Raw genomic sequence first — 13,010 nt, 5'->3', positions numbered from 1 at the left:
CATTCTATTATTTCTGATTGGCTGATGGAGAGTGTTAGGTTGCCTTCCAAATAGCACCCTGTTCCCTATATAGCACACAACGTTTGGACAGAGGTCTATGGCAGGCTCTGGTCAAAAGTTATGCACTATATAGGGAATGAGTGCCATTTGGGACACAGTTTTATTGGACAGCTGCGGCTGTACCTTCTATAGTGATCTCCACTGTGACCTGGCGGCTCCCAGCATCGTTGACAGCCTCACATGTGTAACGCCCTGCATCCTCCTCCTGGACACCGTGTACCACCAGGCTGAAGGTTCCACGGCTACTCTGTTCCATGACGAACCGCTCTCCAGCTATCACCGCTTTCCCATTCCTGGACCACGTGACCTGGGGCTCAGGGTATCCTCTCACCTGGGGATAGATGGATGTACCTCAGTGGATTTTAACACAGAGCATCAGTGGTTAATGGTCCTGGTTGAAACAAAACAGTTGATACGGTTAACATCAGCACTAATATCCCTGTGAAGTGGCACGGTGGAATCCTCAGTGAGGAAGTTGGTAGCGCTGCAATGTCCAGGAAGAGGCGTTTATTTACAGTGAGGATTTACAGTGAGGACAGTATGTACAATACGCGCTTTCCGTGATAGACTGACCAGGTGAATCCAGGTGAAAGCTATGATCCCTTTTTGATGTCTCTTGTTAAATCCACTCAGTGTAGATGAAGGGGAGGAGACTGGTTAAAGAAGGATTTAGAAGGTTTGAGACAATTGAGACATGGATTGTGTATGTGTGCCATTCAGAGGGTGAATGAGCAAGACAAAAGATTCAAGTGCCTTTGAAGAGGGTATGATAGTAGGTGCCAGGCAGACCGATTTGAGTGTGTCAAGAACTGCAAAGCTGCCCAGTTTTTCACGCTCAACAGTCTCCCGTGTGCATCAATAATGTCCCACCACCCAATGGACATCCAGCCAACTTGACAACAGTGGGAAGCACTGGAGTCAACATGGGCCAGCATCCCTGTGGAACATTTGACACCTTGTAGAGTCCATGCCACGACAAATTGAGGCTGTTCTGAGGGCAAAAGGGAGGGCTGCAACTCAATATTAGGAAGGTGTTCCTAATGTTTTGTCCACAGTGCATGTATCACATTCCCATGAACATAACTCTATCATAATCAATAAACAGTTTCCATAAGCAATGACTGGTTTTTAAATGAGCAGGTCAAAATATTAGGGCATGGACTGACACCAGCTCCATGACAATCTCTATGTGTGCACAAAAGCATAGTGTGTTCACTTCCACCCTTTTCCATTAACATAATCTTCTCAATACAATTGGAGTCGGAGCACAGGAACTCACTGGGTGTGTGAAACTGACAATCTGTGGCCCATAGCCTAATTAAAGCGGATACAAATCAATGATTAGATGTAGAAACAAAATGGACACGGCAAACTATGATATTTACAAAAACACAAAATGATAAACATTGATATCAGTAACTAGCAAGCGAAATGGAAAGCTACTGATTACCCTTAACGGTTCCTACTTCCTGGAATACAAAAAAACACATTGTTTTATTATCTCTGTGTTCTGGTTTCCAACTAAACCTAATTTCCTCAACTTCATTCCTTTTTCTTAGTGCATAACTCAAGTTCTTAGTCCTTTCCGACATTTCAATTCTCTCAATGCTCTTTTTCTGACATGGCCCAGGTCAGTAGCCATCACTCATCACGCCACTTGTCAAGAGTGGCGTACAACACTGGTGCTGAAACAGCACAGGAAGTTAACTAGCAAAAATTAAACAGGTACAGAAGATCTATTAAACAACTCTAACTTTCACCATATCTCTGAAAGGAGCTTCCCACCTTTCTCCGATTCATCTCAGTTCTAGTTGACTTCCCTAATCTCACTACAGCTTGTTTTCTCAGAAATCTTTGAAGCATCACAAATCTGCAGGCAGAGGCCACAGCTAATAAGGACAGGGGATGGGCACACTCTGTTTCCACTGGTGGCATGCCAACAATCCTCGTCTTGAACCCTGGGGACTTTAAACATTGTATCTCGGAGGAGAACCACGGTAAACCCAAACTCTGCAATTACAAGCCCCTCGCAAAGACAACTTGTTTTGAATGAACAGAAAAGCTAACGAGAAATGGAAATTGTTAACCACTGCAACGGATTTCAGATTGAACATACAAATGAATAAGGCTCGACTGCTCGTAGAGAATAGAATGACTCCGTATGCCACCCAAAACTCTGAGGCGAGCTAAAAAAAAGCACAGGTCCAGCCTCGCTCTTTAATCGACCACTCACATTCCAGCCTGTCAAACTGGCCTCTCTCAGTTTCAATCAAATATTACCTCTGTTGTACCCAGTTCTCCGAAGGCTTGCCCAAAAACAGCAGTATTAAAAGCCGTTATTAAATCAAACAGACACTGGCATTTCCTTGAAAACTCAGCTGCTTGAGGCTCAGTGCCACAGACATTTCGAGCAGACTTCGGACTTCTCATTCCTAAAGCTTCTTGTGGTCATCTCTGGGCCTCAAACATCCTGAATGAGCAAGTTGACATGCTGAGTATAGGAAAAACACTGGGTTGTTTACACACCAAGTCAAGTTTCTACATGCCAGAAAACAGACACAAGTACCAAGAGAAAACGGGTTGAAAACAAAAGGTTGCGACAAGACTACGGTCCAATGCACTGGTAGCAGAGGGGCCCTGACTGCTGATCCACCCAGAACATACAAACCTAGCTTCTAAAGACTACCAAAATACCCAAGAGTGCAAGAAGAAGACAAGTAAAAAGGGAACAAAGCAAGGAATATTCTCTCTAGTTCTTGTTGAGTCATGCTACTGGTACCCAATGTATCACCACAACAAGGGTACTACTTGCTATAACAAGGCTAATACTTACGGGATAAAAGCAGCCTTGACAGTGAAATCCCCTCGTAATGAAGAGAGAAACTGATTAAAGGGAAGCTGCAAAGTTTGTTCGTTTAATCATGTAAGCAGCGATTTCCACTACCACCGTTTCCATGTGAAGAAACCAGAAAGGACATTTTGATCCCTCGTGTCTTCAGACCAGTCGCTGCTCCAAATCAAAAACGTCCCAAATTGCACCCTATACACTATTTAGTGCACTACTTCAGACCAGGGCTTTGGTCAAAAAGTAGTGCCGTATATGGAGAATAGGGTGCTATTTGGGACGAACCCCTGGTCTTTTTCATTCCCCAAGAAATTGGCCTATGGTTAATTTGTCCCAGTAGTTCTCTAAATGCCTTGTACTCGGAATGACTTTTCAACTTCGTATTCTGGAAGACACCTGTAGTGGATTACTGCTGGCGTTGGCCTCTGACGGAGACTCTAGGAGAAGAATTGTCTACTGGCTATTGCTCAACAGACATTCATCAGAACCTATTCATGTATTCCCACCTGCATTGTAGCATACATCACACAAAGTTGTGATTTCTACCACTGGATGGGGTCAGAATACAGTATGTTTGCGTCCCAAATTGGCACACTATTCCCAGACAGAAAAACTGATAACACCACAACCGAGCATTGTCTGGTCATTTGATGATGTTGAGTGATCAATAAGTTGACTCTCCCAGTGCTGTGAATAGCCACTGTCTACATGATGGTGAGGAATCCCACATCACTTAAGGACACGGAGTTAATGTTTAGTCCTGAGCTAACATTCCTTTGGAAGGAAAATACTGAAGTATTTAACTGATTGTATCAACATTGAAACAACCTGATGTCTCCATCACATCAACCTTTTATTTTTCCTGGCTTCACTGACACTGTCAAGCCACACTGCCAAATAGCTGCTATGAATTACACATGCAAGAGACAATCACCAGTGTTTAACTACCGTTCCTAACAATGGCCAGTGGATAGATGAGACGAGGAAGAAGGCCTTCAAAATGTAGCCAATGGACACCATTAACCAATGTAACATTTGAATGTAACCAGCAGAAGAAGAAAGATGGCCTCTTCTCCAACACTGGTTAGAGAAGTGAGCTGAGCGGTGAAAAAGGGTGGAGCCGTGTAGGAATAGCCTAGCACTGGTCCACATCTGCTTTCAATAGGCGAGCACTTTCAACCACCATCAGGTTTCTGGCAGCATACCTTTCACAGAGCTAACATGGAGCCTCCCTCGCATGCTGTTCCCCCTATATTTTCCTACTGGCTCGTAATTATGTAATATTGCATTCTTCTTCCCTTGGCAGGCCAATAAATGACTAGGAGGCTGGGGGAGAGAGAGAGAGAGGCATGTCAGACGCCTGCCTCCATGCTGGTGGACATTCCTCGTCTTCACAGGAGCATCCCCTCTTATTGAAAACATGGCTCTGGAGCATGACAAAAACCACGCCTGCCGGGAAGGGAAAGGCCATGTACTGTAAATGACAGGCAGCAGGACCAGATAACCTCAAATGGTGACACTAGGCTGGTTCACTTGCTATTCTGTCAAAGGAAAAACATTACGAATGTATTTCCTGTATAATTTTCAGGAGAGGATGCAATTATGCCACAACAATAATCCTGAAGCACCAGCCTTTGACATACATTTAAGTCATTTAGAAGACGCTCTTTACCAGAGTAACTTACAGTATTGAGTGCATACATTTTCGTAATGGTCCCCCCGCAGGAATCAAACCCACAACCCTGGCGTTGCAAGCACCATGCTCTACCAACTGAGCCAGACAGGACACTGATTTACACATCAATGTTCTCCAACTCTGATCTGGTAGAGCTTCTGGTTTTTCTTGTCCATTGAACATCAACAGAGAGGAGACAGCACAAACATCCCTCTGCAATGAAACCTAGCAGAGCCAGTCGCTCCCCTGGGCCAAGACCGGAGACAAATAATCGTTGCAACCCTAACTCCTTCCAGAAGCAGTTCAGATACTATATGGGCATCTGCATCGGGCTGAAACACCGACTAGAGTAGAACATGCACAGATCTGACAAGAGAAATCAAGTTTCCCCTACGCGACACAGAACATTTGAAAAGTCTCCAATCTGGACGAGCATAAGAACGGCACCCGACACTATACTGCCTATACGCCCTGGTCAACAGTAGTGCACTATATAGGGAATGGGGTGCCATTTGGGACACAGCCGTAAGGAGAGGTGATGAATCTTGCCTTCAGTAGTGATGGATGCTGCCTGGGACAGCAACAGAACAAAGTAACAAACTCCCTGACACATTACCTCCTCCTGGGAGCCGGGAAACATCTGTGCACTTGATACCCTTGTTTTGAAGGCCTGTAAATCGTAGGTGGTGGGAGGCCGCCTCAAGTGTGTGTGTGCCTGTAGCATTTGGCTGGCAGATGTCGGAGGTGTTTCATCACATCGATACTAAAGAACCTATCGTCTTAGGGTTGGTGTTGAACATACAGTACCCACACAAACCTTAAAAAAAAAAAATTCCTTCGCCAAGATTCTCTCACAGCACACAAACATGTTTTCGCACCGTCACATTTTCAGGTACTACTGTAAAACTCCCCAAAATGTAACAGTTGGAGATACATTCTGCATTGTTTCAGCTCATCCAAGCAGAACTGGAGCTGACTGGGTTCTGTTCCAGCAGCTCTGAAAAAAACTATTCCTCAGGAAGCAAGTCACAAGACTAAGATATTTTAATCCCTATGAAGACGCATTCCATAGATCTACTGTCTCAGCACCTGACCGGGATTCAAATACTATTTGAATTCTTTCAGATACTTTGAGCATTTGCTCTAGCCTGCCTGGAGTTGCAGATGGGCGGAGTTTACAGTTTTGGGACTATTTTATTGGTCCATTAAGCCATGCAATCTCAATCAAGCACAGATCAAGCGTTTGAAATGATTTCAAATAGTATTTGAACCCAGGTCAGCTCAGCACTGGACAGTCAGGCTGCACTAAATCAGACACTGCACTGCTGGCTCTCTTCCTCTCCTAACAAGCATGTCACCCTCATCACAACCAACCAATCACTCACAAAGGATTACAAAGTGATGTGTAAGGAGGAGAGACTAGACTGTCTTCAAAACAAAAATACACATCCTTCAAAATACATTAGTTGATTGTTGGATTTATTGTTAGTTTGATATCAACAGTAATGTCTCACATTTAGCGGTAATGGAAATGCAAAATTGTGTTAGAATCAGACACATATTACTGTATGAAGGTTAAAACGCCAAAACCGTAAAAGGTTACGGAAAGAGCTAGAGAATTAGAAGGTATTGTTATTGTTGGGCCAATGTGCAGCACAGGAATTCAAGTGAGGAACAGACACAGGTGTCTGTGTTTAGGAACTTTAAATAACCGTGTTTTATCCATACTGTTAATGTGCCAGAACAGAAGTGACCCAGACGAGCAGTCCGCCTGGGGAAAGTATTTCCATGATCTGTTTTACAGTAAAGCTTTATTAACGATATTCAAGTTAGCTGTACTTAAAGTAGTTTCAATATCACAATGGGTGACTATACCCAAAATGAACCCATAGAATTACATATTAGGATCTCTATGTATGAACCTACAGTATCTCAGACCAGAGTGCTATAATGGGGTTCTACAAGAATAGTTCCCCCAAACTGGAGCCCCTTCTAATGCAACAGTTGGTTCTATGCTCTCAGGAAACGGCTCCAGACTTAACCTCTGTAGGCCTAAGCCCTTAAATCGCAATATATACTACTATGGAATTGTTTTAAGATGGTCATAAATGTATAATTGAGCCATTTGCTTTACTGCTATAGCCCATAGAAACACATTGAATAAAACATGAATAAATGGCAAAACAGACAGTCAAAAAATTAAATCATAACCGTCCAATATCGGAGCGATATAGAACTAAGCGATAAAGAACTAAGCAGGAAATCTGGAATCCTCCAACCAGGATTTCTGGAAAACCTGGGAATTTGGGGGGGAAGTAACCAGAATTTTGCAACCATAAATAGAATCCTTATGATTTTTCCCCTATTCACATTTCATCCAATACAACTGGAATCTGTTAAGATCTTAAATACATTTCTAGACAAATGAAAATAAACCCGGAGATTAGGGTGACGCAGAGAGGAGCGGTAAGTTTCCTGTGTGAGTGATTTAGACATGTGGAGCACTACAGGTAGCAGTGGTGGTCCACACATGTTATCAACTATGTATGTAACAAGTCTGTATATAACAGCTAAACAAGGTAGTATATTTATCTAACAATCAAGAACCTGCAGTGGGTTTAACAATGTTTTTTTTCAGCAAATACTCAAACCATGACATCACTGCTATGGCCTTCAGCCTGGTCCTAGTGTTGTTGTAGAAGCAAGGCTAACTCAAGGCAAGCAGCTATTTTGGCCACTGTTAACCTGGACTCGGTGGACGTGTGGTGCTCTGTGGTGTTAAGCATCTGTGACCACAGCTAAATGGATTCTGACAGAGCGTCTGAGGTACAGTGGCTGGACATAAAGCCAGTCCAGTTCTCCTCTCCAACTCACTCAGCAGTCCCAGGCTTTCAGCTTCATACTCCTGCAGCTTCCCTGGCTCCAGCCCTGGCTCCAGACAGCAGTGGCAGGTTCTGCAGCAGCATTTATCATTTCAATTTCCTCTGCCTTACCCGCTGTGTTTTAGAAGCAGACCACAAGGGTTTGCGGGCAGTGAGAGTAATCAGAGCACCATGAGACATTCGAGAGGCAAAATCTACGGAATGTGGAAGCTCATTGACGGCTACACATACACAAAGATGGTCAATTTGAGAACCCGGACAAAGTTGACGATAGGGGAGATTTTTACAGTCCCATTGCATCTTAGCTAAGAGCACTAGCTGGTTTCAGAACAAGCTTAAAGAAATAAAGAATTAAAACATAGTTTGGATTAGGGCTGACCCCATTTAGTCGACAGGTCGATTGTTTGGTCGATAGGATGTTGGTCGACCAAGATTTTTTTTGTCGAGTAGTGGCAAATATACAGTAGCCTGAGAGTATGAGATACATATTATGTACAGTGCCAGCCAAAGGTTTGGACACACCTACTAATTTTCTTTATTTTTAATATTTTCTACATTGTAGAATAATAGTGAAGAGATCAAAACTATAAAATAACACATATGGAAGTAATGTAGTGACGAAAAAAAAGTGTTAAACAAATCTGAATATATTTTATATTTGAGATTCTTTAAAGTAGCCACCCTTTGCCTTGAAGACAGCTTTGCACACTCTTGGAATTCTCTCAAACAGCTTCATGCAGAGCGCACAACCTAGGCTACAGTTGTGAGAAAAACGTTTTGGTTTATTTCATTTCATTTACGAGGTGTCAAGTTATTCATTGTCTTGTTTGGAGCGCTCATGAGTAAGGACACAAACTTGATTACCCATAGAAATAGGCCTAGGCTACCAGGCCTGCGCGTTACACTAAGGTAACCTGCCTAAATGACTACCGATCTGTAGCACTCACGTCTGCAGCCATGAAGTGCTTTGAAAAGGCTGGTCATCAACACCATCATCCCAGAAACCCTAGACCCACTCCAATTTGCATACCGCCCCAACAGATCATGCAATCTCTATTGCACTCCACACTGCCCTTTCACACCTGGACAAAAGGAACACCTGTGAGAATGCTATTCATTGACTACAGCTCAGCGTTCAACACCATAGTGCCCCCAAAGCTCTAATCACTAAACTAAGGACCCTGGGACTAAACACCTCCCTCTGCAACTGGATCCTGGACTTCCTGACAGCCCGCCCCCAGGTGGTAAGGGTAGGTAACAACACATCTGCCACGCTGATCCTCAACACGTGGGCCCCTCAGGGGTGCGTGCTCAGTCCCCTCCTGTACTCCCTGTTCACTCATGACCGCACGGCCAGGCACAACTCCAACACCATCATTAAGTTTGCCGATGACGCAACAGCGGTAGGCCTGATCACCGACAACGATGAGACAGCCTATAGGGAGGTGGTCAGAGACCTCAACGTGATCAAGACAAAGGAGCTGATTGTGGACTACAGGAAAAGGAGGACCGAGCACGCCCCCATTCTCATTGATGGGGCTGCAGTGGAGCAGGTTGAGAACTTCAAGTGCCTTGGCGTCCACATCACCAACTATCATGGCCCAGTACATCACTGAGGCCAAGCTTTCTGCCATCCAGAACCTCTATACCAGGCGGTGTCCAAGGAAGTCACAAAAAATTGTCAAAGACTCCAGCCACCCTAGTCATACTGTTCTCTCTGCCTCCCGCATTGCAAGCGGTACCGGAGCGCCAAGTCTAGGTCCAAGAGGCTTCTAAACAGCTTCTACCCCCAAGCCATAAGACTCCTGAACAATTCCTTCAAATGGCTACCCAGACTATTTGCATTGTCCCCCCATCTTCTACACTGCTGCTACTCTGTTATTATCTATGCATAGTCACTTTAACTCAACCTACATGTACATATTACCTCGACACCGGTACCCCCTGTATAAAGCCTCGCTATTGTTATTTTACTGCTGCTCTTTAATTATTTGTTACTTTCATCTCTTACTTTTTTAAAGATATTTTCTTAAAACTGCAGTTGATTAAGGGCTTGTAAGTAAGCATTTCACTGTTAGGTCCACACCTGTTGTATTCGGTGCATGTGACAAATAAAATTTGATAAATGTGCCCATTGGGGATCTAATACTATTTCTGATTGTTTTAGCTTCTCAAAGTCATTTTTTCTTCACCTCATACAGCAAGTAAACAAAAGTTTTTACATCAATTGAGGATGAGAATAGTTCCTCAACACAGCCTGATTACTACTTATAGCCTACAGCTGTGTCGATCTGTCAGGAGGTCACTGGCGCAGGAAACTGAGGGCCCAGAATATTTTATACAATGTTGCTATGCTAGCAAGTTAATAATTGATACAATGTTTCAAGTTCTTTGCAGACAGGCCATGTCTAGCCAATGTGATTTTAAGGGATATTTATTTTTATCCGGATATTTTCTTACCTGCGGGCTGTTATGTTTTTATTAGAAGTTCATTTTACATTTAGATATAATTTTGATTAATCATTTGACATTGATTCTGAAATATGAAGACTTTATTAGAAATTATATTAAACTGTTCCATGAAAATGTGCTTATGAAAATCATAACTGGCCCGCAGATCAGTAGCAATGGTACGAGAACTTGGTACTCCAAATGGAAAAGGTTGCAGACCGCTGGTGTAGCCTATTACAGGCAACTTCAGGAGCTTAATAGCATAATCTGCATAGGCCAGCAGCAGAGGGCAGCGAGGGGGGGGGGGGTCAGAACAGTTTTCTTTTCTTCTTGTTAGACTATATTGATCTCTGGCTCACTCTTTAGTAATTTGTGTGTCTTCATTTTTTATTTCAGTGCTTAAAGCATCAGACAAGATCAGTAGCTTACATAAAGTTGATTTTATTCAATCAAAGGGTGTGTCTATATATGTAAAACTGCATGTTTAAACATTTTGACCAAACGATTGGTCGAAAGAACAGACGACTCTCGATCGACTATGATTATATCTTTTTTATTAGGGACAGCCCTAGTTTGGATCTTGGATGCTGATTGGTCAATATGCATTATAGTTATGGACAATATTACTCTGCACATGCCTGATAACAGTTCCATCTGAATTATCACATCTCTCCTTTAAGACTTTACTGTTTCATTTCATTCACCGGATGCAATTCAAATTCATAACATGGGTCCTAGAAACTACTTCAATGCTTCACATCAGACTCAAAATCAGAGACAGAGAAGCCAAATGAAAACCAGCTGGATGGGTAGAGTGGAGGTGAACACAAACTGACAGGAGCCTGCTTTCTGTAACAATACAGTCTTGTTAATCACATATCCTTTTCAATCTAAAAGAGAGATCCCACTCAATGCATTGCCATAACACTGCCTTCATGTCGTAAAAGCAATAGTCCACACAAAATGCAAAATGTTATAAAACGTTAGCATCTGGAGACAGTGGCCAGATAAACAAAACCAAAGCCTGATTACATGGTAAAGAAACCAACATGTTATTTTGTAATTTGGGTGAACTATCCCTTTAACATGGAAAGCAGTGGGGAGACATGACAAAAACTGAGACTGGGGCATCTGAAGAGAAGAGGCGACCCTCTGGGAGGGGTGTCAAAACATAACAAGGGGACATTGAGCGTTTCCAAACATGGAGCAAGGCCACTGGAGAGTTGGTGTAGCTTGAGTGCGATGTGCAGTGGACGGTGTAAATCATGCATTTATGGGGATAACAAATACATAGACAACAAACCCACACTCTCGAGGTATAGACATGAAAATAATAAAGTATTCTTTATAAATGCATTGTGTGGTCCTGTGTGGCTCAGCAGGTAGAGTATGGGTTCGATTCTCACTGGGGCCAACCATACAAACATGTAGGCACTCACGACTAAGTAACTTTAGGCCTGCTGAATGGCATACATTATCTCTCTCTTCTTGGCTAGCATTTCACCCATTATAGATCTTTAATCTACCTACGGAACTTCCACCCAATTTTTTAAAGTACCCTTTTAAAAGTATAGCCTACGACTTATCGGTTTGGAAACTTTATAAACACTTTGGGGCAGAGATTTCTTCCTTTCATAGGATAACTATGAACCATGCAAGAATCAGATGGAAAATGTGGAAATGGGAAATTCAAGCAGTCTTCTCCAAAAGGACCATTGGGATAAATCAAGAGTGTCTAAATGACTAAAATATCACGTAAATGTAATGACCTGACAGTACCGTCTGTCAACCTCAGTTACATGTTCGGAAAAGCATTCTCAGACTCAAATTTTTTTGTACAAAGCCTGCTTGCTCTTCCATGGCCACATTGAGTCAGCTGATAACCGGAGACTGATGCCCAAACCCAAATCAACACCTAAACCCAGGTGATGCCCAGAGAGGGATGCCAAGGAATGCTCAGTGAACAGCACAGTAAGGAGTCTTGGCACAGCCTCTGTCTGCTAACAGGAGGTGGGGCTCAACATCAGGCCTTGACCCAAGAGCAACAAGTTCGCTTCAGCACCTTCACTCCTAACACAATGAAAAGTGTGCAACATGCAGAACTCACACATGCTGGGGCGGGTTGAGAAAAGAAACAGATATAACCAGTACAGCGTCAGGAGGAAAGAAAGGGATTTTGAGAGGGGGAAGTGGAGAGAGAGAGATCCATACCTTCCCATCCAGCCGCGCTGTCCCTCCCGGACTGACCCGGGCATTGCGGGGTGGGAGAGTGAAGGCTGGAGGATCCTGACTTGGGGAACCTCGGCCTTGTGTCAGGCTGGTCTTGGAGATCCGCGTTGTCACAAGCTGCACATCCCCCATATTTCTGTACAGGATATAATGACTTTTTGTAAACTGTTTTGATAATGCACTTCATTTTTATAGGATGCGTCCCAAATGGCACCCTATTCCCTATTTGAAGTGATTCCTGTCTCTGTATACACCATCAACCATCTCGTTTCTTGCCAAATCCGTATCGACCATAATAACGATAGATAAAAAAAAAAAAAAAAGTGTCATCCATTGATTCACAGTCATTACTTTAGCAGTTTTGAGCTTGTTATTCTTAGACGCCCTTGCTTAGCTTTGGCAAGCCGTAACTTAGCTGTAGAAGTAGTTAAGGAAATATTAGAAAATAACTGCAACTTCCCTTTCCTGACGTTTTGGGGGAAATACCTCCCATGTTTATTTTTTGCAGAAGTGTTCACAGAAGTGGTATTCTCAGACACCTTTTCAGCCTCCACCATATAATCAACAGTCAAATAAGCGACAAAGCAAAATAAGTAACAAAAACGCTCCCTGTAGGCTACAACCACAATATTTGACTACTCAAAGTTCACTGGATCACAGTACGTGCGCTCTCTCGCTCTAGCTGGCCAACACTCATCCCTGTGAATCTCATCTAATCTAATACATTAGAATAGCTAAATAAGCATAACACCCACATACTGTACATACAAACATACGGTCAGTCGGAAATATGCCGTGGTCATTGTGTATCCCATCTGTGGGATGTGTTATAATCAGCACTGTCTCAGTAGAGGAGTTGGGACCACCA

At 43.1% G+C, this 13,010-nt stretch overlaps 1 protein-coding gene across 4 annotated transcripts in view; it reads right to left on the bottom strand.

Moving 5' to 3' along the window:
- The window catches only part of LOC111974136 (myosin light chain kinase, smooth muscle), a 96,584-nt gene that overhangs the window by 66,730 nt on the left and 16,844 nt on the right, over nt 1-13,010 (bottom strand). For all 4 annotated transcript variants that reach the window (XM_024001746.3, XM_024001770.3, XM_024001762.3 and 1 more), the window contains 2 exons: nt 12,125-12,278; nt 184-391 (listed from right to left, as the gene is read on the bottom strand). In XM_024001746.3, coding sequence (XP_023857514.1) covers nt 184-391; nt 12,125-12,274 — 358 coding nt within the window. In that variant the 5' untranslated portion in view covers nt 12,275-12,278. The remainder of the gene's footprint in view (nt 1-183; nt 392-12,124; nt 12,279-13,010) is intronic.

Source organism: Salvelinus sp. IW2-2015, linkage group LG2, assembly GCF_002910315.2.
Source record: "Salvelinus sp. IW2-2015 linkage group LG2, ASM291031v2, whole genome shotgun sequence".
Taxonomy (NCBI): domain Eukaryota; kingdom Metazoa; phylum Chordata; class Actinopteri; order Salmoniformes; family Salmonidae; genus Salvelinus; species Salvelinus sp. IW2-2015.
This window is presented reverse-complemented; position numbering and strand designations above follow the sequence as displayed.